At 41.1% G+C, this 27,356-nt stretch overlaps 1 protein-coding gene across 8 annotated transcripts; it reads left to right on the forward strand.

Annotated features, from left to right (window-relative positions):
- pcm1 (pericentriolar material 1) lies at positions 1-25,955 on the forward strand. 8 transcript variants are annotated; one of them, XM_023287865.3, is made up of 40 exons: positions 1-174; positions 1,382-1,496; positions 1,761-2,009; positions 3,153-3,479; positions 4,865-5,035; positions 5,596-5,715; positions 5,919-6,105; positions 6,374-6,483; positions 6,693-6,966; positions 7,061-7,211; positions 7,510-7,734; positions 7,937-8,103; positions 8,539-8,768; positions 9,313-9,455; positions 9,562-9,691; positions 11,470-11,640; positions 11,794-11,972; positions 12,176-12,373; positions 12,466-12,724; positions 12,826-12,971; positions 13,063-13,280; positions 13,801-13,987; positions 14,084-14,388; positions 14,582-14,743; positions 14,982-15,038; positions 15,268-15,440; positions 16,116-16,247; positions 16,908-17,037; positions 17,517-17,684; positions 17,820-17,914; positions 18,853-18,987; positions 19,080-19,283; positions 19,378-19,437; positions 19,529-19,679; positions 23,032-23,180; positions 23,289-23,352; positions 23,447-23,655; positions 24,670-24,762; positions 24,938-25,061; positions 25,256-25,955. In XM_023287865.3, the coding sequence occupies exons 2-40, from the start codon at positions 1,401-1,403 to the stop codon at positions 25,279-25,281; spliced, it is 6,375 nt and encodes a 2,124-aa protein (XP_023143633.2). In that variant the 5' UTR covers positions 1-174; positions 1,382-1,400; the 3' UTR covers positions 25,282-25,955. The 8 variants fall into 8 exon arrangements, with proteins under 8 accessions (XP_023143633.2, XP_035811990.2, XP_035811991.2 ...); XM_035956097.2 differs by having other exon boundaries at positions 14,189-14,388; XM_035956098.2 differs by having other exon boundaries at positions 13,063-13,136.
- The last annotated feature ends 1,401 nt before the right edge of the window (positions 25,956-27,356 follow it).

Raw genomic sequence — 27,356 nt, forward strand, 5'->3', positions numbered from 1 at the left:
GAGTGGTTATATCGAGCTAGGCTCACTTTCATTAGTTGCTGCGTTTTGGACCGATTGCACGTTGTTTTTGCTCAAATGGCTTTTAACAGACCCAGAGAGAATTTCTAAAACCTCCACTGGAGTATACGAAGTACTAGGCAACGGTTTTTTTTCTTCCGTTTCTGGCTCTGAATGGTAACATCAACGCTCCTTACCTTAAATCGTAAGCTAGCTGTCGTAGCAAGTGTATTTCGAACAATATGCCTTAAAGCCAATATTAAACCTGCTGCGTTTGTGTTTAGCTAAGTTAACGTGGAACAGCCTCGACAGTGTACAAACATTAGTTCAGCGAAATACCTAGCCTAATTCTCAGTTTGAAGTTTGCAGAATTTGTGCGAGATGCTTGTTTGCAACAACTTTTACCGATGCTTTTAAAGTGAGCTCTGTTGTGGGTAGCTGCTAGCAAGCTAGGTAGTGTCAGTTAGCTGCACTAGCAAGCCTGGTAACATTAGCAGCCGTTTAGCGTCACGTTTTGACAGTTTTGTTAATGTTAGCGTTGATGTTAAACTGCGGGTTAGCTAGTGCAGATCGGGGTTACTGCGTGTTGCCATGGCGATTGCCGGACGGGACTAGGTCACAAATGTTTTGCTAGTGAAGTTCACCAACAAGGTATGCAAACTGGTTTTAAAATTTCTCTGAGCTATAACCGGCATGGGTGCTACAGTGGTTGGTGCTGCACTTTCTCCGTGTTGAGGTAACAATAGCCAGCGTAACAGTTCAGTAACTTCATAGGAAGCTAGCGCCAAGTCGCGGCGCAGTGGAGGGGACGTCTCACGTCTTTCCCCGGGAATCAGAGCGGGCCACACACAAAACCCAACGGTGGCTAACGCTAACCGACAGCTCACAAAGGATAGACAGGACGGTAATACGATCAGCACAACGTTTCTGGTGTTTTCAAGCTGGTCGTGTTTCGACAAGCAGCGTCACTTTAACTTAACGTCTGTCGGTAAGAACTGACGCATTCGATGCTCTAGCTTGAACGTTAGCCGCAACGGCTGCACTGGATTCACAAAAGCTCTTTTGTAAACACTAGCACGAATGTTAATGTCGGTTTTGAGGTATGGTGAGGAATACGTAGTTATTAATACCTAATCTGTCTATTTAATGAGGTTAATTGAATGTCAACTTTCCTCTAACATTGGATTAACGTTACAGTGACAAGTGTATTTGAAAGTGTTCCACATGTTCCTGTTTAATGTGGTGACTTTTTTTGGGACTTGCAGAAAGCAGTTTCCTTTTGTGTCATTATGCTTGTATTGTTTTCCATGCGGACGTGTGTATCTTGCTTTTCCTTCAGTGGTTTCTGTGTACTGACCAGTATGCATCTTGTTGTGAATTCCAGCAAGCTGTAAGGGGGTGGCATGGCAACTGGAGGCACTCCTTTTGATGATGGTTCAGAAGAGCTGCACAACTGGACTGTAACAAATGGGAGTCTAGAAGATAGACTCAACAACATGGTAAGGGCTGGCCAAAATCTGATAGAAACAACAATGGCCGGTAGTCTCATTTTTATGTCAAAGGGATCCTCAACACTTTCCATTTATTATACAACCAATTTCTCCAAAGTTCAAAGTGTAACATGCATGTTGCTGTGGAAAATGTCACATTAGCGAGGGTTATTGATGCTATGCTAAGTCTCATATGTACAGTGGATGATGTATATCTGTCCCTGTACTACAGGCATGATAATTACTAGTGCAAATGTTTCTGTTTTTGATCAGGACTGGGGTGTACAGCAAAAGAAGGCCAACCGATCCTCAGAAAAGAACAAGAAAAAGTTGTCAGGTGCTGTGGTGGAGAGCCGCCTGACTAATGATATTTCACCAGAGTCCACCCCGGGGGCCGGTCGCAGGAGAGCACGCACTCCTCATTCCTTCCCCCACATCAAATACACCACCCAAATGTCTGTCCCAGACCAGGCTGAGCTAGACAAGCTCCGTCAGAGGATCAATTTTACTGACCTGGATGAGGTAAAATGCTGCTACACTCGATTGGAAATACTTTTTTTTGTTTACTGCTGGCATGTTGCTGATTTGTGTCCCAGGAATACTAACACTGATTGCTTGATCTATGGTGTGATGTGTCAAGATTCAAGACCTTTATTCATCACAAACACAATTATACATAGTATAATGAGCAGTGAAATGCATTGAGCACCTGTTCCAGACTGAAACAATAAGGATAACTCATTTACATTTAAACTCTGTCCCATTGTAGGTGTTGCGAGTAAAAGTTCTTGTGCTTACTGGCTTCATTCAGTGCTGTTGAACTTGAGCTGTTGTGCAGCTGCACAATACACCATTAAAACTCTGACAGGAAGCTTGGTGACCAATCATTGAATGTAAAGTTGGTCTTTAAAGGCACCCAGTGGAGTTTTAACTGCTACTAGCATTGTACAGAAATGGTTTGATAAACAGTTTGTCTATTGCCATGAATGCAAGGATGCCATGCACGCCACAGGATTGCAGTAATATAGTAAAGTCATATTGACTGATATGAGCATGTCGCAAATTTATTCAAATTAATATGTGAGCTGCTAAATTACACAAGCACAGAAATGCCACAGATATGTTTGTCAGCATTCTTTAGTTTGCCCGTCAGTGTTTAGAAACAGTTTCATTTTTAGTTTTAAGTCTCCTACTTCTTCTTGGTTGCCGTTGGTACAAAGAATATGTCTTTATTTGTGTCTTGTGTTTTATAAAGAATATTATTATTGTCCAGTGCCAGTTACCAGATTTTCTTTCTTTCTTTTTCTTTACTTTCTTTCTTTATTCTCAAATGGGTAATTGACTAAAAAATCATTTACTCATTGGGCTACAATTATTACAGACAAAACACAAACGGAATGTGAACTTGTCGTTCTTTTTCAGTGATTAAATATGCCATTGTGCTGGTGTGGTGTTTCAGCAGCCAATAGAGGAAGTAATAGCAAAATATCTTTCATAGTTTGATATGGAGTTGTTCAGCTGACCTTGTTCTAATACGTTACTGGGGATGGCAAAGTGACATAGCAGTAGTTGGAAATGGGAGTTAAAAGCAAGATCTTTCAGTGGAGAAAGTAAAAGAACAGAGTGTAAATGTGTAAATATCTCATCTCTTCTTTTCTTACTCAGAGGAGCATCGGCAGTGACTCCCAGGGACGCGTGACGGCTGCCAACAACCAGCGCCAGTTAGCTGGAGAGAACAAGAAGCCCTACAACTTCCTACCTCTACATGTAAACACTAACAAAAGCAAGGAGCTGCTCCCTCCCTCCTCCTCTGCTCCAGCTACCCCGGCTATCACCAAGGAAACTAAGAAGCAGAGCCCAGGACTCAGGGATACGTTAACCCCTGTGGTTCTTTCCAAGGAACCTTCAAGGCTCAGTCGTAGCGCCACAGAGAGAGGGGCCGCGGCGCACAGAGAATATGGCAGAGGAGAGCCAAGAATAGACAGCAGCCAGGTAATGTTTTGTTGTTACTAAGGTTATTGTCAACCACTTTTAAAGTGCTGTAGTTCTGAGTGGAACAATGGTGAGTTGTTGTGCTTGAAGTTGTGTAAAAGTATCAACTAGATGGTGAGATAGTTTTCATAAATGAAAACTTTGACCAACTGAAGGTGCTGAAGGTAAAGTTGGGAATTGATCCTCTAGGGAGCTTTAACATCTGTAGGACGTTTTACACATCCCTAACAAGTAAAAATTGGTGAGTGGCTAGAAAGACAAGTAACCACATGACATCTATGAATAGAATGCAGTGAAAAAATTTAAGGGAAACGAGTGAAGATGTGTTTTTTTTTTATGTGTCTGCCTAGATTACACATCTTATGGAAGCAATTTTTAAAAAAAAGTGAATTACTTTTTGTTATTCTATATTTGTATAATTTTTGTTTCTGTGGAACACAAATGCATAGACAAACTGAACAGACTGGTCACTAAGGATAATATGAACAGATCATATGTTTATTGGTAGTTAAATTCATGTCAAGGGTTACTTTCCCAATAGTCCCATGGAGCAAATGAGGCATAAAGAAAAAATACAAGCAGGTTATCAAGCAGGAATCACATCAAATGAATCATTATCAATCCATCTAGTCCCACAGAAAACTACTGTTGTCCTGTACAAAACTGTACATTTGTACAAGCTCAGTGTATACTCACTGAGCAAATTATCTACAGAAGTAGTAATACAGTGGTAAATAACATACATAAAGCTGATGGGAGGGGCAACATCACAATATAGAGTATTTCCTTTCCTTCTATGTATTATCCACATTCACAAGTAATAGGTGCATTTTTTACTTATTAATTTTTCGTCAGAAGCTGCCTTCACCTTTCAGCACCAATGTTCAGTCCAATTTCTGACAAACTAAACCACTGATTAGCAAGTGGTGGCTAGTTCAGGGGCCAGGAGATGTCTATTACCCTCAGCACATACACAGAGTGGTAAGACACAGTGAAATATTTTTCGATTGTCACAGTTAATTTTTATTATTGTTGTACAATGACTTTGCTTTGACAGGCATCATTTCACCATCAATTTAAATGACTACCTTTTCATATGTGCCGTCGCTGCACTCCAGACTGCTCTGAGAAATCAGAACTAGGATGAAAGTGAGAGAGAGCCAGTGCAGCTGAAACAAGCCTGTATTTAGGGCAATTTATAAATATGCCACCCTTGGTGCCCAGTGAATTTTGTGCCCAACCCCCTTTCTGCCCTTGTTTAGCCCAGTCTGAGCCATTGCTACAGATGCTTTCTCACCTTTCCTTATGTCTCTCTCTGTCTTCTCTTTATTTCCCTTCCAAAACCCACACCTGTACACCACCCTCCTCTCTTTGTGCTGTCTCAGGTGGTGAGCAAACTGGTACAGATTCGGGAGTACATCAGTAAGGCAAGCTCCATGAGGGATGATCTGGTGGAAAAGAACGATGTGCCGGCCAATGTGGAGCGTCTCTCTCATCTCATTGACCACCTCAAGGAGGAAGAGAAGTCCTATTTACGGTTCCTGCAGAAAATGCTGGTAAGTGTAATATATGTTTTCTCTGTCATAGAGAATCATCTGTGTTTGTCACATGCTCTGTACAAAGCTACATAACTTCAGGCAATTGTGTCATGTGTAAAAGATGTCTGTTGGCTAATTCATAGCTTAAAAGAAACCTGTTTGTGTAGTTATGTTGGCAGTCTGCCATACATGCATTTTTAATGCCTGTCTTTGTCTATGGCCTGACACACTTCAATAGTTAAGTCAGGTTTTCTGCTATGATAAAATGGGGACATGGTATACTACCTTTCTTTGCTGTGGGCTTGTTTTATTTTTCTTTGATTTGAATTTAGCATTTCTCTGAAATATATAATAATATTACCAAAAAACACAGATTTTCATTCTTCATTCTGTTAAGTTCACTGTAGGTTTTTAATCTCTATATTCCTACAAATTCCCACCAGCTGACTCATATAAACACTTTGATCTATGTATGTAGATAAGAACCAGTTGATGGACAACATAGCTTTCTGTTGTGTAGTTTCCTATTCAGCCAGTGCATTTTCGAGTCACTGGCTGTTCTCCCTCTGTTTCCATAGGCCAGGGAGAATGAGGAGGATGATGTGGGGACCCTCGACTCTGCAGTTGGCTCAGGTTCCCTGGCAGAGAGCACTTCACTGAACATTGAGGTTCGGTCTTCAGATGCCTCAAACGCAACAGTGCGTACATTTCTTTTAGACTGTTTTCGTACAATCTTCTATTTTCTCCCCACATTAATGATGTCTGTTGTATTGTTCTTATTTTTGCTTTTACCATGACATAGCAGCCTTCTGCCATTTCTATTCAGTAGCACTGCAGTATTGCTGATGTGGGTTTTGGTAGACTCGGTGTTTGTAATATTATGCGGGTGGGAATTTTGTAGGGTGGCAGACCAGAAGCTGTGCATGCTGACCAGAAGGAAGAATTGGAGAATCTGCGTAAACAGCACGAGCTGCTGAAGAAGATGCTGGAGCAGCAGGAGCAGCTCAGAGCCCTGCAGGGCCGGCAGGAAGCACTAATGGCCATGCAGCACAGTGCAGAACAGGCACTTGCTGTGATCGAAGACACTGGTGAGATGCACAATAACACAGTGACGGACATGTTCACAGTGTACGCAGACTGTGTGGGAAGTTACAGCAGGTCATTTACACTACTGTGAATAATTGATAGATCATTTGTAATCATTTAATAAACTACTAGAACAGAATGTTTTACAGAAGTCATATTTATGCATCACAATGTTTTTGATGAATACCAGAAGTTTCTGCCAAAACAACTTTATGTAGGATTAACATAGACAAATATTTTCCTCCGTTTCAATTCACTGTCTTTTGTTAGTTGTCACAGAAACCACGGGGAGCGTTTCTGGTCTAAGCATAACATCCGAACTGAATGATGAGTTAAACGATTTGATCCAACGATTTCACAATCAGCTACATGACTCTCAGGTACAGTAGAAACTGCATATAGTGGTGCTTTGTCATGTAGAAAATGTTTACTAATAATAACTTCAGCATTGTGTTCTTATGTAAATGTCAGTATGTCAAAATATTTATGCAGAGTTTGATGAGATCATCTGCCATGTTGGCTTGAACAGTCTTAGTATGCCTCCCACTTGACAAATCATGTCAACTCTTTGATCATTTTTTTTTTTTAGACTAAAGCAGTGCCAGATAACCGTCGTCAGGCAGAGACTCTTTCCCTCTCCAGAGAGGTGTGCTGGTCTAGGACTCCCCAAGCTGTAGGTCCACCTCAACATAGGCCACTCCTCCACTCTGCCTCTGGCCCACACACTGGTCTAGATACTGGAGCAACAGCTGCCAGTGCCAAACTCACCAAGCTCCAAGAACTTCAAGACAAAAAGCAAACCATGGACAAGATATTACAGGAGCTGCATTCACTCAGAGACCAGACACTTAATAATAACTCATGTAAGAGTTTTTTCTTTACATGTATTTGTATTGTGTGTGTGTGTGTGTGTGTGTGTCCCATAAGTGTTAATGAATTACATGTGGATCCCTTCAGGTCGTGGCTTGTCAGCACAATGCAGCCTGAGTGTGGGAGGATCATCAGATTGTCCGTCTGCTCTCTGCTCTAATGGGGCCTCAACTTCCACCTCCTTTCATCCTTCACTCACACAGCAACAGGATAGCTCTAACTCTGCAGACAAGCTGAGGTACACACACTACACACACACACACAGCCTGAAGCAGTTGAATAGGCAGGTCAGATGTCAACAGCAGGGTGCTGTATACAGTAGTGGTGGTGTAGTATAACCTCAGAGCCACAGTCTCCTGTTTACTGTGTTCAGTATTTATTACAGCGTTTTCGAACAAAACCCTTCACGTCCATTTTTTCTGTAGGTCACTGTGTACTTTGTAGAGGAGGGCTTTGTGAAGGCATTGTTCTGGTGTGTCACCTTTTAAATTATTAAGCCTAGCGTGCATTCACATTTCATTCACATTTTCCTACAGGAAGCTGAAGGAGGTCCACAAGCGTCTGAACGAGCTGCGGGAGTTGGTCCAGTACTACGAGCAGACTTCTGATATGATGGTGGATGCAGTCAATGAGAATGTGAAAGAGGATGATGATGAGGAGGATGAGGAAGAGGAGGAGGAAGATGAGACCGAGGATGGTTCCATGTTTGAAGCAATGTTTGACTCAGAGCAGGAGAACCGCCAGCCTGTAACTAACATCAGGTGGGTGTGCAAATGCATAAATAAGTAAGTAAATAAAGACAATGCCAGTCAAGAAGATAAGTGGAATAATCAGGAATAATATATGAATACATGGTTTTGCTGTCAGTGTCTTCAAATTATAACATGATAATATTAAATATTAGTCTGTGTACTTCTACTGCTGGCTTTTAACCGTAACAGTCACTGCACCTTATCTGTCCAGAAACCCGCAGCGCAGCAGAAACTGGGCAGACTTAAACAGCCTGACCAATGGGTGCAGTGTCAGGAGTAGCGCCACAAATAATCGGGATGGCAGACTCAACACTGAGTGTGAGATCAACAACCGGTCAGCAGCCAACCTCCGCAGCCTCAACATCCCCTCAGCCATAGGTACACTCATGCACACACTGACACCTGATGCTAACATCTCTCGACTATTCAGAGTACAGATCGTTGATCAAATGAAGGGTATCACATTTAGCACTAATAGAAAAACTTTCTGTTTAGACACGCCACATTGCAAAGGTGCAGAGATATGTTGTCTCATTCTGTAGAATTGTACTTTGTGTGATGACTATTATTCATGAAGATGCTTTTTAAGCTTGGCAATGTTGAACCTGAATTTCTTATCATCTATTTATCATTAACATGCATTTTGACATGTGGAAAAAAAGGAAAATGTATTCGCTTGGTAAATTTCCGGAGCACACAGCTTAACTTTCATATTTATATGCAACCACATATAAATTCAGTTATTTTACAGATTGATGGTAGCAGATGGTAATTGATTCTAAGTGATATTCCTATGATTTTGCCCTCCTTTAGAGTGCCAGTACAACAGGGACATTCCCTATAATCAGGTGAAGGACGACGATGAGGAGGACGATGGTCTTGACAATGATGAAGGGGCACAGGCTGCAGCTCCAGACAGTGAGGCATCAGAGTCTAGTCGGAGGAGCAGCCTTGGAAATGGTGCAGGTTTTGCTCAGAAGGTTCATCGCCACACAGCGAAGCAAAAACTCAGGCAGCTGCAGGAACTGGTGGCCATGGTTCAGGTAGTATAGATGACCGAATGCTACTTGAGATAGTCTAGATGGCTGAATGAAAGGAGACATTATCAAAGTGTGTTTATGTATGTAGAATCAGAACTCTGACGCTGTCACCTACAATTGGTAGTATTAAAACAAATGCTGGATTAATTAATAGGTTCAAAATGGTAAAAATTCCTGCCTTGGTTCAATTTGTTTTTAGTATGGCAGAGAAAATAGAAAAAGTACATGGAATAACATTTGGCTTTAAAGGCAAACCCCTTTGCATTGCCCAGTTTTTCTGGCTGGAATTTGCAATTCAGAATTTTCACAAGTAAGAGCACATAAACCTAAATACACTGGTGAATATTGGATCACAGCACATACTGAACCCAACATCCTGTATGTAATTGTTTGAGACAATACACATGCACTATTCCCCTAATAAGTATGTTTTCATTAAACTTGACATGCTTGGCCACTTATTTACGGGAATAAGAAAAGATGAATGATAAGGAATGACGATGAGCGTTCTGATAAAGAAACACTGACCCAGTCTTTCTGTATCCAGAGTGATGACACAGATGGAACAACAGCTAATGAGGATGAAGCTTTACACCAACAGCCAAATAATACCAGAACTCCTGTCCCTGGGACACTGGGAGCAGGATCTAAACAGAGTCCCAGGGAAATCGCTCTCACCAGCAAGGCCAGGTCTAGTATATTACATATTTGAAAAGCCTGTCTGATAAGCTTGACTGTTGTTGTTTTTGCCCACATCTTTCTGGCTTACAGCAATACAATTTTATTCTTCTGGCAGGGAGAAGCTGTATGAAGAAAAGCTGCGTCAACAGAAGCAGGAACTCAAGCAGCTCCATGAAGAGCGACAAAGGCTTATTGAAATCCAAGGCAAGATCCAGGACCTGCAGTGGGCCTGCCCTGACCTTCAGGTACTTGACTCATGCGTTCAGTCATATACATGCACCCACATGTAGGGCTGGGGATGGAGAGAACATGTTCCGAATTTGCCCCAAATGTGCAAATATAGGAGGATTACTGTGCTTTGTATAGTAATGAGCTTCTTTATTTCTTGTGATTTTGAAAATTACTTGTGGGTCAAATTCATGCCGGTGTTACCATTTACATACACAATAATGCATTCAAAAGGCAGACAGGCAGACCATAAGAAAGTGTATAGAAGCTTCAGCAAAGGGAATAGAAGGTAATAACTGCTCAATAATCGGTCTGTTGTCCATGGGAGCAAGGTTGTTAGACATGGTTTTTTAATATCATAGCAAGTAAAAACTAGTAAAATATTCAGCATGTAGTCTGCGCCCAGCAATTTTTTTTAATTTTTTTTCTTTAATTTGGGCCTAAAGAATTACAGCATTTTGGTTTATTTGAGAAGCAGCACTGCACACAGTCTTCAAATGATGTATTTTGTGTATGAAGATAATGAGTGTTTGAGTCAGTAATCGGTGACGAGCTATAGATGGAAGTTATAGAAGTCAGTATGCAAACTGTGTCACATTTGAAACAAGAAAAGCACTCAGAGAGCCCAAGGCTGTTCATCCGCCCATACAGCATTGTCAGAAATGCAACATATTTTGTTATTAGTTATTGATGATCAGAAATCACGGCACCATAGAATGTGGCCATTTAATATAGATGTACACACAAACAGAAAGACCTTGCGCTGAGCACAGGTGTGTGTTATGCATATGTACATTATGTACAGATATCGAATTGCGTGACCTAAACATGTAGTGGGCAACAGGAATTGATGGGACTTGGAAACACCCCCACAATTTAATCAATTGTTCCTTGTATCATTTCTAATAAGTCAGCAGCGGTGGATTTGTAGTAGGATCGCAATCATGTGATCGTCAGCAGGCAGCTGACGTAGTGTTCACTTGTCATAGTTACAGTGATGCTGTGCCACTATCTTGCAATGATACAGAAATCTTTAACAAATCTGTGGATCCAGGCTGTAAGCTGCATCACTGTGAAAGTCTAATGAGGTGGTCTTTGTGTCATTTCTGACCTTCCCTGAAAATTTCATCCAAATCTGTTATTCCGTTTTTGAGTAATGTTGTACACAGATAAACATACACCGATCGTCCCTTGGCGGTTTAATGAACAAAGCAAATATATTAATCTGTTTGAAAACAGGCCAATACACACTTAAACAACTCTATTTGAAGCTTTTCAGAGGCACGGACACTTTGCCTCTGAAACCAAGGCAACTGGATGAGCACGTTTCATCACACAGAATCGTTTTTTCAAATAGTTGAAAGCACTGTTCCACATATGTTCGTATATTTTCTACACCTAAGCTACTTGTTATGTGAATTCTACCTTCATGTCTCAGGCAGCTAGCCATAGCAACAGAAAAGCTGTCAAACATTACTGTTACTAATTACAATAATGTCTTTTATTAGTGAAATGCTCCATCCCAGCTTTTATTCAAATAAAAGAATTGAGGTTAAAAACCCAGATCACATTCATTCCACTGGTTTATTTTCTTTGCTATGGTATCGAAATTAGTATGAAGAATCTGAGAATATCAATGGTACATTTCACACATCCCTAATCCAATACAATTCTGCTGAGAGAACCCCATTCTCTTTATTACAATACAGTTTACCATGTTGCCTGTTTCTGTTATATTTAAACGGAATAAGATGGTAAAAAACTAACTTCTTATTTCCTGTGGTGTCTTTTCCAGTCATCTGTGTCCAGCACAGTGAGACAGCAGGGTTTGCTGAGGAAGGTTCCACTTGCAGTTTCCACTCCTATCACTGTTCAGGCTTCTTCGTCATCTGGACCCAAAACCAACTCAGCTGTGCTCAAACCCACTCCTCCTGAAGCAGCTACTTCTTCACTCACTGACAACGAGGTAACGGATTCCATGTTGCACATCAGAATCAGAGTTATATTTGTGTTATTTTCAAATACTCTCCACCTTTGTTTAGCTACAGAACCTCGAGTCACATGTTCAAACAAACTCAGATCTATTAACCGATTCTCTCTGGCTTTGCATATCCAACAGCTTTGGTCAGAAATGCGTCGACACCAGATTTTGCGGGAAGAACTGCGACAGCGGAGAAAGCACTTAGAGTCTCTGATGGCTGAACACCAGAGACGTAGTGGCCTTTCTGACTCTCCGTGTCGGATTGAAGATCCAGACGGCGTCGCTACGAGCTCACAGCCCGTCAGTAGGGATGAAAGGTAGGAGATGTATTACTCTAGTGGTCTGTCTCATCAAGGTCCAGTTTGGAATTCTTTGTTTTCAGGTGATTTTACATATTTTTTTAAAGTGAGATTGATGGCGGAGCGCTTCTGATTTAGCAGTATGTCCTTGATTAGTGATTATTCATTGTTCCACAGCCAGCCAGCAAAATTTTGTACCAATTTAGCCTATTTGTCATCAGAACAATGGCTACCTGGGGGTCCAGTCCCTGCCACCTTGATGATGAGGATGAGGATGATGAAGACGAGGATGAATATCGGTCAGAGATGGGTGCAGAGGAGGAAGAGGAGCAGGAAGAATGTACAGAGAGCAGCTCTGATGACGACATCCACAGCTACAGTAACCAGTGTTCCTACAGTAACAGGAAGAATCAAGGAAGGTCAGTGGCAGAAGAAAGAACTGTGTAACTGTCCAGTACTGATATCTATAATTTGTTTTTCTAAATGTATGTGCTTGTTTGCCTCTCTCCAGCAATCTAAAGCCTCCAGCAGCCTTTTCAGGTGAAGGTAGTACGCATCTTCATAACATGACTAAGACCAAGCAGCAGTCCAGATGTTTGAACCAGTCTGCAAACCAGCATGGAGGTACACGGCGACAGGAGAACCTGCGCTGGGCCTCAGAGCTCTCCTTTGCTGAGGGCTCATGCCACTGGCAGGATCAGTTCAGCCAGCTACAGCAGCAGTTGGACTTCAGTACCAGCATGTGTCAGACACTCATGCAGGACCAGCAGGTGAGTGGCCAGACACTGAACGGCCTTCGTAATAACTTTCCACCCAGTATTTGGTCTTATTAAGGAAACACATTCTTTGTATCTCTTCCCTCCTTCCACAGACACTATCATACATGCTGCAGACTCTACTTACAGGCCAGTACAGCATGTTACCCAACAACCTATCATCACCGCAGGTCCACCTGGTCATGCACCAGCTCAACCAGTGCTACACTCAGCTGGCTTGGCAGCAGAACAATGTTCAAAGGTGAAAGCAATCACTAAAACAAGTATACTCCATTTTGTTTCTTTGTGGTGCATCTTTTTAAATTTTTCACATGCTGTCACCTTTCTTTCAGACTAAAGCAGGTTCTTAACGACCTCCTTCGCCAGCAGCAGCAACAACAGCAGCCATCTTCTTCTTCAGCAGCAGGTTGGCAGACGCAGAAGAACGACTCCTCCCAGCAATCCAGCTCTGGCCCCTCAGCCTCCCCTGGTGTCTTCCTCCCCTTCTCCTCTACCCTGCATCCTTCAGCCAACAACTTATCAAGTTCTGCCTTATCCCCATTCCCACCCAGTATGATATACATATTTATTATTTATTGATAAAATCACATCTAGAGTTTTGTGCAATAGAAGCAACAGACAATCCAAACATTTCTTAGATTTAAAAGAACTGGATATTACTTTTGTTTTTATTTTTAGATCAGTTAGAAGCTGTTTATGGTTATAATGTATCAAAAAGCAAAATTGTTTATTTTGCAAAACCTCTAAGCAGCTCAGTGTGACCTCATATATGTCCTTCTGTGTGCAAAAATTTTCATAATGGCTCTTTGCAATAAACAAATATAGGAAAGTTCCACAAATGAGGTATAAAACATATGGAAAATGTATTTTATTTAAGTACTTGTTCTATGTAGGCCTTGTGCTTTTTCTAATATTGCTATTAGTGCGTTTGAATGTGAAGTAACTAATACATTTTAAGTTGACACAGCAGTGCGTCAGTAAAATGTCGAATTGTCATGACTTAATTGCTTTTTGGAGCATTAAAATACTACTTTAAGCTAATTAAGTAATTTTTTTCTTTCACTCTGAAGGCTTCAACTTGTATCCACTGTTCCCTGCTGCCATGGCTGAGTTTCCTCAAGGAGCAGTAGGTCAGCCTACTACTGAACATCAGAAGCAGCAACAGCAGTTGGATCCCAACACTTCAATTAAAACGGAGTACATGAGTTTCCCTCCTCCGCTGCAGCGATCGCCTCTTAACACCACTACAGAAAGAGGGTATGTCTCTCATATTTGCTTGAAAATACTTTGATTAACATGAATGAATGTATAATATTGTTATTTGTGTATTTATTTTTCATGTGACTCCTTTAGCCTGGCCGGCTGTCTTAATACCTCGTACACAAACAATACCGCCCGGCATCACCCATCTAAAACAGAGCCTCAGGAGTCTCCTCCTTCCTCCCCCACTTTTCCCAGCCGCCACTTGCGACCTCAAGACTTTGACAAGGCATCACAGGGAAGCTTCAGCAGCATGCCTGACCCCACTGATCCCACTACCATCACTAAGACTTTTAAGGCTGGGCGCAAGGCCTCTGCACAAGCCAACCTGGCCTCCCGAAGCAAGACTCCCAAAAGCCGACGCAGGAGGAGCAAAGGGCACAGCAAGAACAGTGAAGGTATTAAAATGGAATCAAATCTCTTCTGACGGTCTGAAAATGTAAAAACAAATAGCATACCAGGCTCCTCAAATGTAGTATTTGTGACATTGCTATTGTCTTTCAATGTATTGGTTTATTTTGATGCCCTTTTCTGTGTTTCCTAGAGAAGTATTACTAGTATTCATGTGTTCATTTTTGGTGTCTTCATCAGGCCATGAGAGTGACAGTGTTAGCAGCACTGCAGACTTTGCCCAGGAGAGGGCAGCCCTGTCTCATCAGAAGGATCAGAATCGGAGTCTGTTGGACAAGTTTACTCAAGAAAAACTAGACAGCAAGACGAAGCTTGGGAACAAACGCAATGACCTCTCCTCTGGTATGGCTCCTAGTTTACACCTCAACCCTTTCCCCTCGTAGGTCTGTGTGTTTTGTTTATTATTCACAGATATTTTATTCATTTCCCACATTATTTTACAGCAAATTTTCTTTCTATAATTGTAACATCTTTTTGGTAGTTTGCTTTTTTTTTTAAACACATTTTTCATGACCATAGGTTTAATTTTAATTTTGGATTAATTTACTTTGTTGTCACTTTTAATTTATCCTACTCACAGCCTATGCTTGGAGAACACCCTTCCTCTCTAACAGAATTGCATGCACAGAAGCACCAGGTAAAGTCACCATGCAACCTTTACCATCATTTGGTTCATATATCACCTAACGTTGCAATGCATGAGCTTTTTTTTTTTTTTTTTTTGTTTTAACTGAAACCAAAACTTCCAAATTTGTGTGCAGGCAAAGTCTTTGCCTCTGAAAACAGTTGCTTGTAGTTCCATTGTTAATGCAGGTAATATGCAAATATATGTCCAAAATTCATGTTGCAAAATCTTGATTTTCTAGATGCAAGCAGTGATTTCTCACTGTTCGAGGCTCTGAGGGAGACCATCTACTCTGAGGTGGCTACTTTGATATCCCAAAACGAGTCCCGACCCCACTTTCTCATTGAGCTTTTCCACGAACTGCAGCTGCTCAACACAGACTACTTGCGCCAGAGGGCACTGTATTCCCTACAAGTAAGTGTAAAAGCTTGTGTAAATGTTCAACTGCTCCTAAAATCTAGTAAAATTTTTCTTAATGCTGGCCTTAGATTACAGGATAGTCAGGCTGATTTGTTGATTTGTCCTGTGCTCTGCCCCTAAAGAGAATATAGGCTAGTCTGAGAGGCTGCCTGGATCATTTCAAATCTTCATGTTAAAGAAATTCTAACTGAGAGGGGAAAGGAAGGAATGCAGCAGAGTCATGTAACGACTGGCGTATGTTTGTCTGTCTGTTATTCCGTCTGTGCGCAACATTACTCAAAAACACACAAAACAGATTTGGATGAAATTTTCAGAGAGGGTCAGAAATGACACAATGACTCAGTGTTATGATTTCTGGTCATCAATAACTAATAAACATTAGCATTTCTGACAATGCTATATGGGGGAATGAACAGCCTTGTTGGAGTACTGCGCTCTCTGAGTGCTCTTCTTGTTTTATCATTTGATGCTGGTTTCTGTATGCTCTAACTATTTTTAATCTTAAAAGTATTTATGTTGTGATTAGTCAGTTTTCTTGTTAAAATGTAGCTGAGGTTGTCACAAAAATTCCAGCTACAATAATCTCTGAATGGCCTGAGATACAAATGGAATATTCCCTGAAACATTTCAACTCGTACTTACCACACCCTCTCTCGATGTTTCCTACAGGACATACTAACCAGGCACCTGACAGAGAAGAGTGCGGCAGAAGACCAGTTGCCTCCTCTCGGTCCTGTGGTGTGGGCTGCAGGTTCTCAGTCTGAGCTCACCCCCAGCGAGAGTCTGACCACCAGTGATGCGGTAAGAGACACATTATTGCTTCCCAGCATCCCATCCCCACAACCTCTTCTCTCATTTTGTGTGACTTTTTGGTCTTTATATTGAAGCGTTTGCTCTGAAGTCTTTGTCCCAATCCTCATTGTCGTCCTTCCCACCTACGTTTTTTTATGTGCTTCCTTTTCTAAATTTCAATGCATCTTTCATTAGTTTCTCTCTCACCCATGTCTCCTTTCATCCCTCCCCATCTTGTCTCTTTTCATCCTTTTGTGTCTCTTTATTTTCTGATTTTAATTTTCCCTCCCCCATCTTCATTGTCTTTGAATTTAACTTGACAGCACAGCTTCAGAAGCTTGTCTGTATAAAAAAAATGACCCTCATCTCTCCACGTCTCTTTTGCCAGATCAGACATGTGTTCTTTGTTCTGCTCCAAGGTCCCCAGAGTTGTACTAATTGGGAGCCAGTCCTTTTGTCTGTCTAAATAATGCCTTTGTTCAAGAATGATGGGTGAAATGTCTAATTTTCCACGTTAGGAGAATGACAAGAGAAGCCACCATTGGTTACTGCTACTTAAAAACTGGATCTGTGTTGAATCATCTATTCTCTTACAATCAGGACTGTCGGGGGTGAATGTAAGATGTTTGCTGTGTGTGCGCCTCAAAATGGATTGCTTATCTTTTTCAGGAGGTGGTGGAGAAGAACTTGAGGCTCTCACAGGGCATGATGAAGACGAGGGATGATGAAGAATCTGTGGACAATGACAGCACCATGTCAACATCATCCAACCTGGAACCTTTTGCTAATGATGACCTGGGTATGGTTCTACATGTATTAACCATTTAACTTTGAAAAACAAGGGGTTAAAGCTTCTAAAACTGTTCCTATTGGGAAAAGCTCTGTCCACACCCCTGTATACAGCTTAAATGCTTCGCTTATTGCCTTTTTACGACAGCAAATATGGTACCTTTTCCTCCTCTTTTTTCAGCAGGGCTCCTCAGGGCTTGTCTTGGTAAACCAGTCAGTTTATACCTCAGGATCAGTACTACATGGCCAGAGTAAAAAATATTACCTTTCAGAAGAAGCAATTGAAAATAATGACTCTCAGATTTGTGGAACTTTGGTATTATAGATTAGGAGTGAGGCCATCATACTTTGTTTGGTCCTGTAGTGTAAACCTGGTTCCATGTGCATTAATATCCATTACACTCTTCCCTTTTCTCTCGCTTCGATGATTTTGAACTTTTCGTTTCCCATTTGTGTCTTCTTGCTCTCCTTTCTGTGCTACTCTGACAGGCAACACGGTGATTCATTTAGACAAAGCTCTGGCCAGGATTAGGGAGTATGAGCGCATGAAGCTTAAAGCTGAGTTTAACCCCTGCAACGCCAGCACTGCAGGCGCGGGCTGTTCTGAAGTCTCAAATGCTGAACGTCCTTCTGCTAACTCTGCTGACCCAGTGGAAGGTACCCAATCACATGACCTTTCCTGTGTGCAACATGTGCAAACGCCTGTAGCACAATCGTGGTCTTTCGTTAGGCTGTTTAAAAAGACTGAGTAGATTTCTGTATACAGTGACCAAGTTGCTTATGTGTGAGCAGGTGCAGCTGGGGATGTGCACTGCCCTCAGATTGACACCCAGCAGCTGGATCGTCAGATCAAAGCCATCATGACAGAAGTCATTCCCTTCCTCAAGGTAGGATGACCAACATAGGGAGCTTTATAGTGGATTGTGGTTTGCTTTGTGTCAGCTAACAATGTTTTTTGTAAAGTACACAATTTCTGTATGCTTAAACTGAACTAGGGCTGCAGCTATTGATTGTTTTAGTAATCAAGTATTCTATCAATTATTCTCACGATTGGCTTGGCTTGTGCGTTACAGCATCAAAAGCGAAAGTGAGCACCCTGTGTAACAGAAAATAACACAGGCAGACATCTGCGGTGTGTTGTACATATATAGTATAGTACAGGGGTATTGCACATATGTTGTTTAGTACAGGGGTATTGCACATATGTTGTTTAGTACAGGGGTATTGCACATATGTTGTTTAGTACAGGGGTATTGTACATATATAGTATAGTACAGGGATAGTCTTTTTAGTTTTTGTCGAGCCGACTTGCACAAATAAGGCTGACTATGTCAAACTGCCTTCGTAGTCATGCCATATGCCGTAAACACAAGAAAAACTGCACCGGTTAAACTAGAAGCGTCTCGTTAAATTTTATTTATTTGGGTCCCAGTCTATATCGGAGGAAGTCTGGGTCCAGACTCGGACTGCAGTCCACCATTTAGTGACCTGCGGTCTAGTATGTAGTGGATTTAATGAAGCCTCGATTCAGAGAATTTTGCCTTGAGGAATTTTATTAATAGAATTACTCAAATAACTCGAGGAGTCATTTCAGCCCAAAATTGAACGATTAAATAAAAAGTGGCTGTAATGGCTTGAAATTCAACGTGAATATTAATGATTTTTTTTTCCCTTTAAAATTTAATGCTAAAATGAAGTTGTGTCTCGCAGGATGCAGCACAGTGAATAAGCAGTTATGAAAAGAGTTAAAGATTGATTTAACTCTTTTCATAACGATTTTAAAAAGAATTTGATCAGTCTTTATTGTTCTTTTCTTGTTTTGTAGGAAAACATGGATGAGGTTTGTTCCCTTCAGCTGCTGACATCTGTGCGGCGCATGGTCCTCACTCTCACCCAGCAAAATGATGAGAGCAAAGAGTTTGTGCGCTTTTTCCACAGACAGCTGGGGGGCATATTGCAGGTATGACCAATGCCAGGTTCCTCAAACACTGCATGTACATTTACATGCATAAAAATCGCCTCTCTGACATTCCACTGTGTCTTTTGGTCCAGGACTCTCTCAGTAAATTTGTGGGCCGTACGCTCAAGGACTGTGGGGAAGACCTTCTTGTGGAGATTTCAGAAATCCTCTTCAATGAACTGGCCTTCTTTAGGCTCATGCAGGATTTGGACAGCAGTAGCGGCGTGGCTTTGGCAGCCAAACACAAAAATAAAAGGAGGGCTGAGCAGCCAAGTAAAGCCAAATACACTCTCAAAGTTAGTTAATTTTTTTGCCACTTTGCGCCTTGGTAGTATATTAATTTAAACGAGACTTAACTTGAATTTTGTATTAATTTATTCTTCCAATTAGGAGAATGCAGCAAGTGGTGGTGATAATCCTGTTTCTCCAGCATACACAGACGAAGACAGGGTAGGTCATTTTAATACTGATAATGAAATCATTCATACCAGTTACTACACCTTTAAACTGAGTTACAATTACGTCTCCCGTTTACTTCCAGGACCAAGATGAGACTGAGCAACAAGGTGCTTCAGCTCTCCAGGAACTTTACCTACAGACAGAGATGAAGAACAACAGGAGCAGTGAAGCTTCAGAGGTTGAAGAGGAGGATGAGGATGAAGGTGATGGACAGGCAGTGCCTTTGTCAATCAGTAAGTGGAAATTGTGAAAAATAACAAAAGGAAGCTGCATAAATTGCTTTTATGCAGCAGTTAATGTCAGACAAAAAGCAGTAAAACGCATTTTGTTATGCCCCCCATTTACTTTAGTGACAGCAGCACTCAAGCTGCATCGACTCCACAAAGTGATGTTCAAAGTGATGCAAAAATGCTCCAAAGAGCTTCTTACGATGTCAAGAATGTTTGGGTTTCTTAGTCTTTAAGTGCCCTTTAGTTAACTGAAATAAAACTACACTTCAGAAAAAGGAAAAGTGACTGAAATGATATTATGGGTACTTACAAAATGGACTAAAACAAAAACATACAGGAAATATCTTTTAGTTTTCATTTTTGTCAATTTGGTCAAATTTGTCAGAAAGCAGGAGAGGGCATCGAGTGCCTGTTCATCCAGACTGGGATGTGTATATGACAAATCAGTTGCCTTCAGAAAATGTTGTAAAACCTGTTCTGAACTCTTAACAAATACTCCCCATATTGTAATAGTATTTAAAAAATCCTGACACTAAACATTTTTCATCAGTAATACCTAACTGAAACTCAGCATCCATCCATCCATCCATCCATCATCTATACACCGCTTTATCCCCATTAGAGTTGCAGGGGGGCTGGAGTTTATCCCAGCTGATTTAGGGTGAAGGCAGGTGACACCCTGGACAGGTCACCAGTCTATCACAGGACTATATATAGAGACAAACACTCACATTCACACCTATGGACAATTTGAGTCACCAATTAACCTCAGCATATTTTTGGACTGTGAGAAGAAGCTGAAAAACCTGGAGAAAACCCATCAAAGAGAAGGTGCAAACTCCATGCAGAAAGATCCCAGGAAGGCTGGGACACGAACCGGGGATCTTCCAGCTGCAAGGCAAAATTGCTTACCGCTGAGCCACTGTGCAGCCCAAAACTAAACATGAAAACAAAAATTAAAAAATTAATGAAAAATACAAAAGTATCAGGCGCCCAGATAGCTCCGCTGGTTGAGCGGGCAACCCATAAACAGGGGCTATAGTCCCCGAAGCAGCGGTCATCGGTTCAAATGTCATGGGTGGACATTTACTGCATGTCATTCTCCCACTCTGCTACCCACGTTTCCTGTCTCTCTCCACTGTCCTATACAATAAAGGCAAAAAGGCCAAAAATACAGCTTTCAAAAAAAACAAAACTATGATCACTTGATAGTAGGAAAAACACTTAAGTATTGTCATCGCTATGTTTCACTGTGGCTTTAACACACTACAGTATCATTCTCTCTCCTGTCTGTCTGCTTACATGAACCCTTCTGTTTTCTGTTACTGCTACAAAACTGTTTTTTGGGGGGGTTTTTTGCAAATAGGACTTTGCTTTATCATTCATTGTAAAATGCTGGTATGACTCCAAGCATTTCGCCTCGCTTCCCCTCTTGAGAAGCGATTTAGAGACACTACTCACCCTCTGAGACCACCACTAGACAGCCTTCTTTTGACAGGACTCTTGCTGATTTTTGCTTTTTGCTGACCGCCCCCTTAGAAACCTTCAGTCAAGCCATGATTTGACACCAAGAAAGCCCCTGTGATTAGAATAAAAATCTGACTTCTGACATGTCTTTCACTTTGTCCTGATACCACATTTTTCCACTATCACAGTGCTACTTAGTAAGCAGTATTATGCTAGAAAGTCTTACCCATATTTAGAGCAGTAATAATAAGAACTTGATTTATCTAGCACCTTTCAAAGCATAGTTACAAAGTGCTTTACAGTAGGAACAAATAGTATAAAACAGCAACAATAATAATAAAACAAAAACAGTAACATCCCATAAAAACACTGTACAATTGTAGAAATAAAAGCAGCGAGAGAGATTTAACAAGGACACTAAGTTTGGCGTTCAGAGCTTGGGGGTCTGAATTGTGAAGGCTGGGTCACCTTTAGTGACCAAACGGAATTTATGAACCTGGCTAAGATTGAACTGTCTCATGCTTAACATCAAAAAAAACAATGAAGCGTATTACTGAAAAATCGGACTGTGAGGCTCACCAAGCACCCAGTGACGCAAAGCAGGGCCTCTGTGTTTTTTGACAGGAAAGAACTGGAGATGGTAACTCACTTCAGGTACCTGTGGATTATGTTGGACTCTGACCTCAGTTTTTAAAAAAAACACATCAAAAAGGTAAACAATATAAAATTTAGAAAATTTTTAACAAATTCGGCCTTCATTACAACAGAAGCCGCTAAATCCTACCTCCACTGCATGATCCTTTCTGACATCGAGTACTGCTCCTCAACCTGGTCGTTCGCTAGCATCACTGCTCTAAAACCTATTGAACAGCTTTATAAAAAAGCCGTCAAGGTGTTTGACAACAGGCCACAGTAATTCCATCATTGTGCAATCTTAGAGAAATACCGATCCCTAAGCCTTGAGAATTTAAAATCATTTAAAAGTGCTTGTTTAATATACAAGTCTCTGAATGGGATGGCCCCACCGCCCCCGGGGGTTTTATGGTATTACTAATACAAGATCAGTCACCAGGGTTGATTGTGAAGTAAAATTTAGAAAGGTTGTATTAAAGGTTGTACAAACTGCAATATTTTACCTACAGCTATCAGAGAAAATTCCACCTGTGTTAGTTTTAAGTGGCAGTATAAGGCATGGCTGATTAGAAATCAAACTTGTGAACATTGAGAAAATCAGGCACTTTATCTATAAGCACTTTATGACAGGCTCTGCCTAGAAAGCATTTTACTAAATAGTAGCACTTTAGGGTAGATTTAACCCAGCCAGAATTAATTTGTCATCATTGTCTTTGTTTTACTATATTGTTTTTATACGTCTGTAACCCTGTATGTTTTTCTTTTATGTTTGTGACAACGGATGGAAATTAGCTTTGTCCTAAATCCGGCTCATTTACTGCAACCTTGTGTAAACTTACGAGGTTGTACACTCATTAATATGCACTGTCCCATCCAAATAAATAATGAAATGAAATAAAATCAATTGTAAAACTCCCAGGTAGCCAGTGAAGGGCAGCGAGGACTGGTGTAATGTAGTCTCTGTTCTTGGTCCGTGTTAACAGCCTGGCGGCAGCATTTCAGGTTAATTGCAGAGTCTGTGAACAAAAGCTGCAAGTAGATTTCTCAAAGAAGCCTCTAACGAGTTAATGAAACCAACCATTTCGTCAGCACCACATCTGATCTAGAAATAGTACTTAATCTTAAACACGTCTAGGAATTTTTCTGATTCTAAATCCTCAAACTTTCTAATTATTTCCTGGTCTACATGAAAATATGACAGATTTTCAGTGTTCTCTCTGACTTTAGTATCTTAATTATTCTTGTTTCTTTTCAGGTCTTTCCAAAGCAGAGACTCAGGCCCTGACAAACTACGGCAGTGGAGAGGACGAGAATGAGGAGGAGGAAATAGAAGAGTTTGAAGCTGGACCTGTAGATGTCCAAACATCGTTGCAGGCTTCTGCTGACGCACAGACGGAGCAGGAGGTCAGAGCCACAGCCAGCCACAGAGATGTTTGTCCATGCAGCAGTCGTAGCTTACATTATTGAACACCTTCTTCTCAGTCTGACTCACATAATTGTGTTATGTTGCAGGGGACAACAGCTGGTGAAAGCCTGGAGATAAACACTGACCAGAGGAGTCCACAGAATAACGATGGTGAGGCCTGCTGGATATTTTTAGTGAGAAACTTCTGACAATCCGACAACTTGTTTGTCTCTAATCTTTTATTCCAAACGTCTTTGTTTTACAGATAACAGCTCGACAGTTGGAACTGTGGATGCCACGGTAGAGGAGCCCAGCAGGGTGGAGTGCCAGAGCCCCAAGGAAGAGGACGGTAAAGTTGGGGAAGCTGCTGCCTTAGAGGAAAGCTCTGCTGCCTGCCACGATCAGGACGTTCCCAAGGAGCCGACAACCAGTAGCAGCCCCGACACCGACTCACCCGTCATGATCAGCGTAGATGTAAGTGTAAAGGTTCACTGTTAAGATGGCGGCGCACGCAACGGCCCCTCTCTCTCCGTGTTTAGTGACAGAAAATGTGTGCTTTAGAACAATGGTCCCCAACCACCGGGCTGTGGGGGTGTTTCCGAGTTGCATCAATTCCCGCTGCCCGCTACATATTTAGGTCACGCGATCCGGTATCCATACATAACATACACATGCATAACACATGCCTGTGCTCCGCACAAGGTCATTTTTCATTAAAGATTTCTTCCGTCAGAAATGATACAACTGAGCAGCTCGGTGGAGTACTGTGCTCTCTGAGTGATTTTCTTGTTTTGTTATGTGCGCGATGACTGACCCGGAGAAAATTGTCTTGCTTGAATCCAGTCCGTGGTGCAAAAAAGGTTCGAGACCGCTGCTTTAGAATCTGTGTGTGTGCTTTACGTCTACAGACATGTGCATGTAGTTCACTGTCAACAACACTCACAAGATGCAGATTTTTGTATCCATCCATCCATTATCTATACACCACTTAATCCTCATTAGGGTCACGGGGGGCTGGAGTCTATCCCAGCTGGCTCAGGGGACCGGGGGACACTCTGGACAGGTCACCAGTCTATCACAGGGCTACATATACAGACAAATAATCACACTCGCATTCACACCTATGGACAATTTAGAATCACCAATTAACCTCAGCATGTTTTTGTACTGTGGGAGGAAGCGAGAAAACCCACACATGCACAGGGAGAACATGCAAACCATGCAGAAAGGCAACAGTGCTAACCACCAAGGCACTGTGCAGCCCTGATTTTTATATATTTTACTTATTTTGCTTTGTCTTATTTATACTGTATGGCGCTAATACAACGGTGGGAGAGAAACGTCTATTCGGTTCCTCTGTATGTCCTGGATATATAGAGAAACTGACAATAAAATCTTCTATTCTTCTTAATGGTGCTGCTTTCATGATCAAGATATTTGTGCTCATTTATGTGGAGTTCAAACATTTTATTAATGCTGTTCATACAGGAGGTGGGATCAGGTAACACGAGCCAAAAGTCAGACGAGGAAGATTTTGTGAAGGTGGACGACTTACCGCTGCAGCTTACGGTTATGTGTGAGGTGCGTAACAGCTGACAAATGAAAAAGTAATGTCTGTGTTTTTGTTTATTTTTTCCTACTGGAGTAATGTTTAGGTAGAACTGCCGTTTTGAACAACCTAGAAAGGAAAGACGATGTGCCAAATCCCCGTGAAAAGATGTTTTTTCTAATAATACACTGTGTGCTGCTTCATCAGGAGGAGCTTCAGAAGAGAATTGTGGAGGAGCAGCAGAATAACAACCTGTCTGTAGAGATCCTCAACGGGAACACCGAATTGCTGACGGGGCTGGTGGGGAACGCTCAGGCGCTGAAGGAACCAGGTACAGATTACAATCCTTGACATCTACACAAACAAAACTGTAATCTTAACTGACAAGCAGCCCTACAAAGGCTGAGCCGCCATCTCTTGTTACCATGTTTATATTCATACAGGCCTAAACAGCTAGTCTGTCTATACATAAACAAATAGCTCGGCTTTGTCGGAGTAAATGGTGTGCTTTCTTTTCTTTTTCAGAAACCGTCGGTGCTCAGAATGTGTAACGAACTATACAGACATCCCAAAGTCGGCTGTTTTTAGCGACGCTGTACTTCCCTGTTCTGGGTGTATGATTGTTTATCTGTTAGTTTAAAAGGAGCAAAGTTTCATAATATTAGTCGCAAATAAGCTCTGTGTGACTCTATCCCTCACACACACACACACACACACACACAGATTCCACACATAATCAACACTTTCAGTTCCTTGTATTCCTGAATGTTAAATGTGATTTATGAATAATCTGGGGGGTGGGGGTTATCTATGCTGCTGATCACATACAGTTAAGCCTCTGTTTGAATCTTTATAGCACCGAAACTGTTGTTCAGATCCCCCTTCGTTGTTTTTTGTTCTTGGTTCTGGGATCAGTTTCACATGAGTTGTTATTTGTTTAAACATTTTATTTGTCTTCACTTGGCCTTATTGTTGTCCAGCTCATCTTTTCTGCACTTGATTCGTAATTCTAAAGAGATTACAGTAGGATGAAATGAATGACTTCAGCTAATTGTTCTTTTCCTGCTTGAACACCTTCCTTTAAACCAGACGTAGCTTTTATCCCGTCAGACATATCTTTATATATGGTTTTCTTCTGTTGATGGTTAGTCTTTCATGATTTTCATGTAATTAAAATGTTGACTACAGTAATGACTTTTAATTAATAAAATGCTTTCCAACGTGACCAATGTTCCCTCTAATTTTTCCTGAGTCTGAGCAAACACACAAACTCCCTGAGCGTTCCTTGGACCACTGTGAGCAACATCAGACGTGTGCACTGTGGTCACACCAGCATCACATCCATTCAAGTTACATGGTTTATTAAAAGAATCAAATTACAGCATTTACATTTCTGTTAAAACACTTTGTCAACAGGAGCCAGTTGAAGGCTGCAGTGATTTTAGTGACACTACAATGTATAAGAGTGAAGTTATTGAATATTTGTCTCTCTTTACTGTTGCAGTGGTTTTGCAAATTGCAGACGGATCCTGTTCACTCCATAGACACCAATGTTATTCCTGTAGCTTGAAAGACAGCTACTTTTGATAAAACTGGGCTTGTAGCACATTGTCTGCCTTGCAACAATGGGAAAGAGGCACCGTTTATGTTTTGACAACCTATATCTAATGAGTTATTGATGCTGGAAGTCCGAATCTGTGAATATCTTTCCAACTTTACTGAATTTGGGGCCACTACCACCTAAGGAGTGATATATTTAATTTTGAAAAAAGCATTTAGCCATACTTAAAGCTTTAAGTGCTTTATTAACACGGAACTAAAAATTTTGTATTGTTTTATTATCACAGGTTCTGTCTGAAAAGAGGTGGCATCATTTTAAACAGTGAAATCAAACTAATAAAATGTAATGACCAACCAGTGAGCAATACTGGATTCTGCAAAAACATAAACAACTTTTTTTAAAATCTAAATCTTATCTTAACACAGTTAATGTATTAACTTATTTTTGTGTGTATGCATGTATCTATTGATTTATTTAGTACTGTTAACATATCAGAGTTCTGAGTGAATTTTTCTTAAGATAGGCAAAGGCCATTTATTGATTACATATAGGCTCTTAAATGTTTATTAAAAACTAAAAAGCATTTTTAAAAAACCAACTTAGGCATTTATTGAGTCACTAAAATACTGTAGAGTACAGACCACATCAGCATGATTATAAGCATCCTCTGGTAAATGAACAACCAGATACTGATGTCTCTCACCATATGGACTTCAGGAGATGATTAGATGATGATAAACTGTGACCTACTGGTTGGGTTCTCTCTGTTCTCATGTTTCTTACATGTTTGTCCCCTGACAGCCGGGTCCTAATGTTTTTTGAGCAACACACCATACTATGACGTTTTTACAATGATGGTTCTACTATGGAACCAGTTTGACATGTTCAGATGTTCTTTGTGTGAAAACTCAGAGATTTCAGGGATCAGAAGGTGGTTTTCAACTTTCTTTATTAACTTTCTGCTTCAACTTTAAATTAAATTTCCTTCACTAAGCCAGCCCTCTGGACTTCCAGTAAGCTGTGTTCCTATTGGCTGTCCAGGTGGCTGCTTGGTGTTATCAGGAA

This window comes from Amphiprion ocellaris, chromosome 4 (genome assembly GCF_022539595.1).
Source record: "Amphiprion ocellaris isolate individual 3 ecotype Okinawa chromosome 4, ASM2253959v1, whole genome shotgun sequence".
Lineage (NCBI taxonomy): Eukaryota > Metazoa > Chordata > Actinopteri > Pomacentridae > Amphiprion > Amphiprion ocellaris.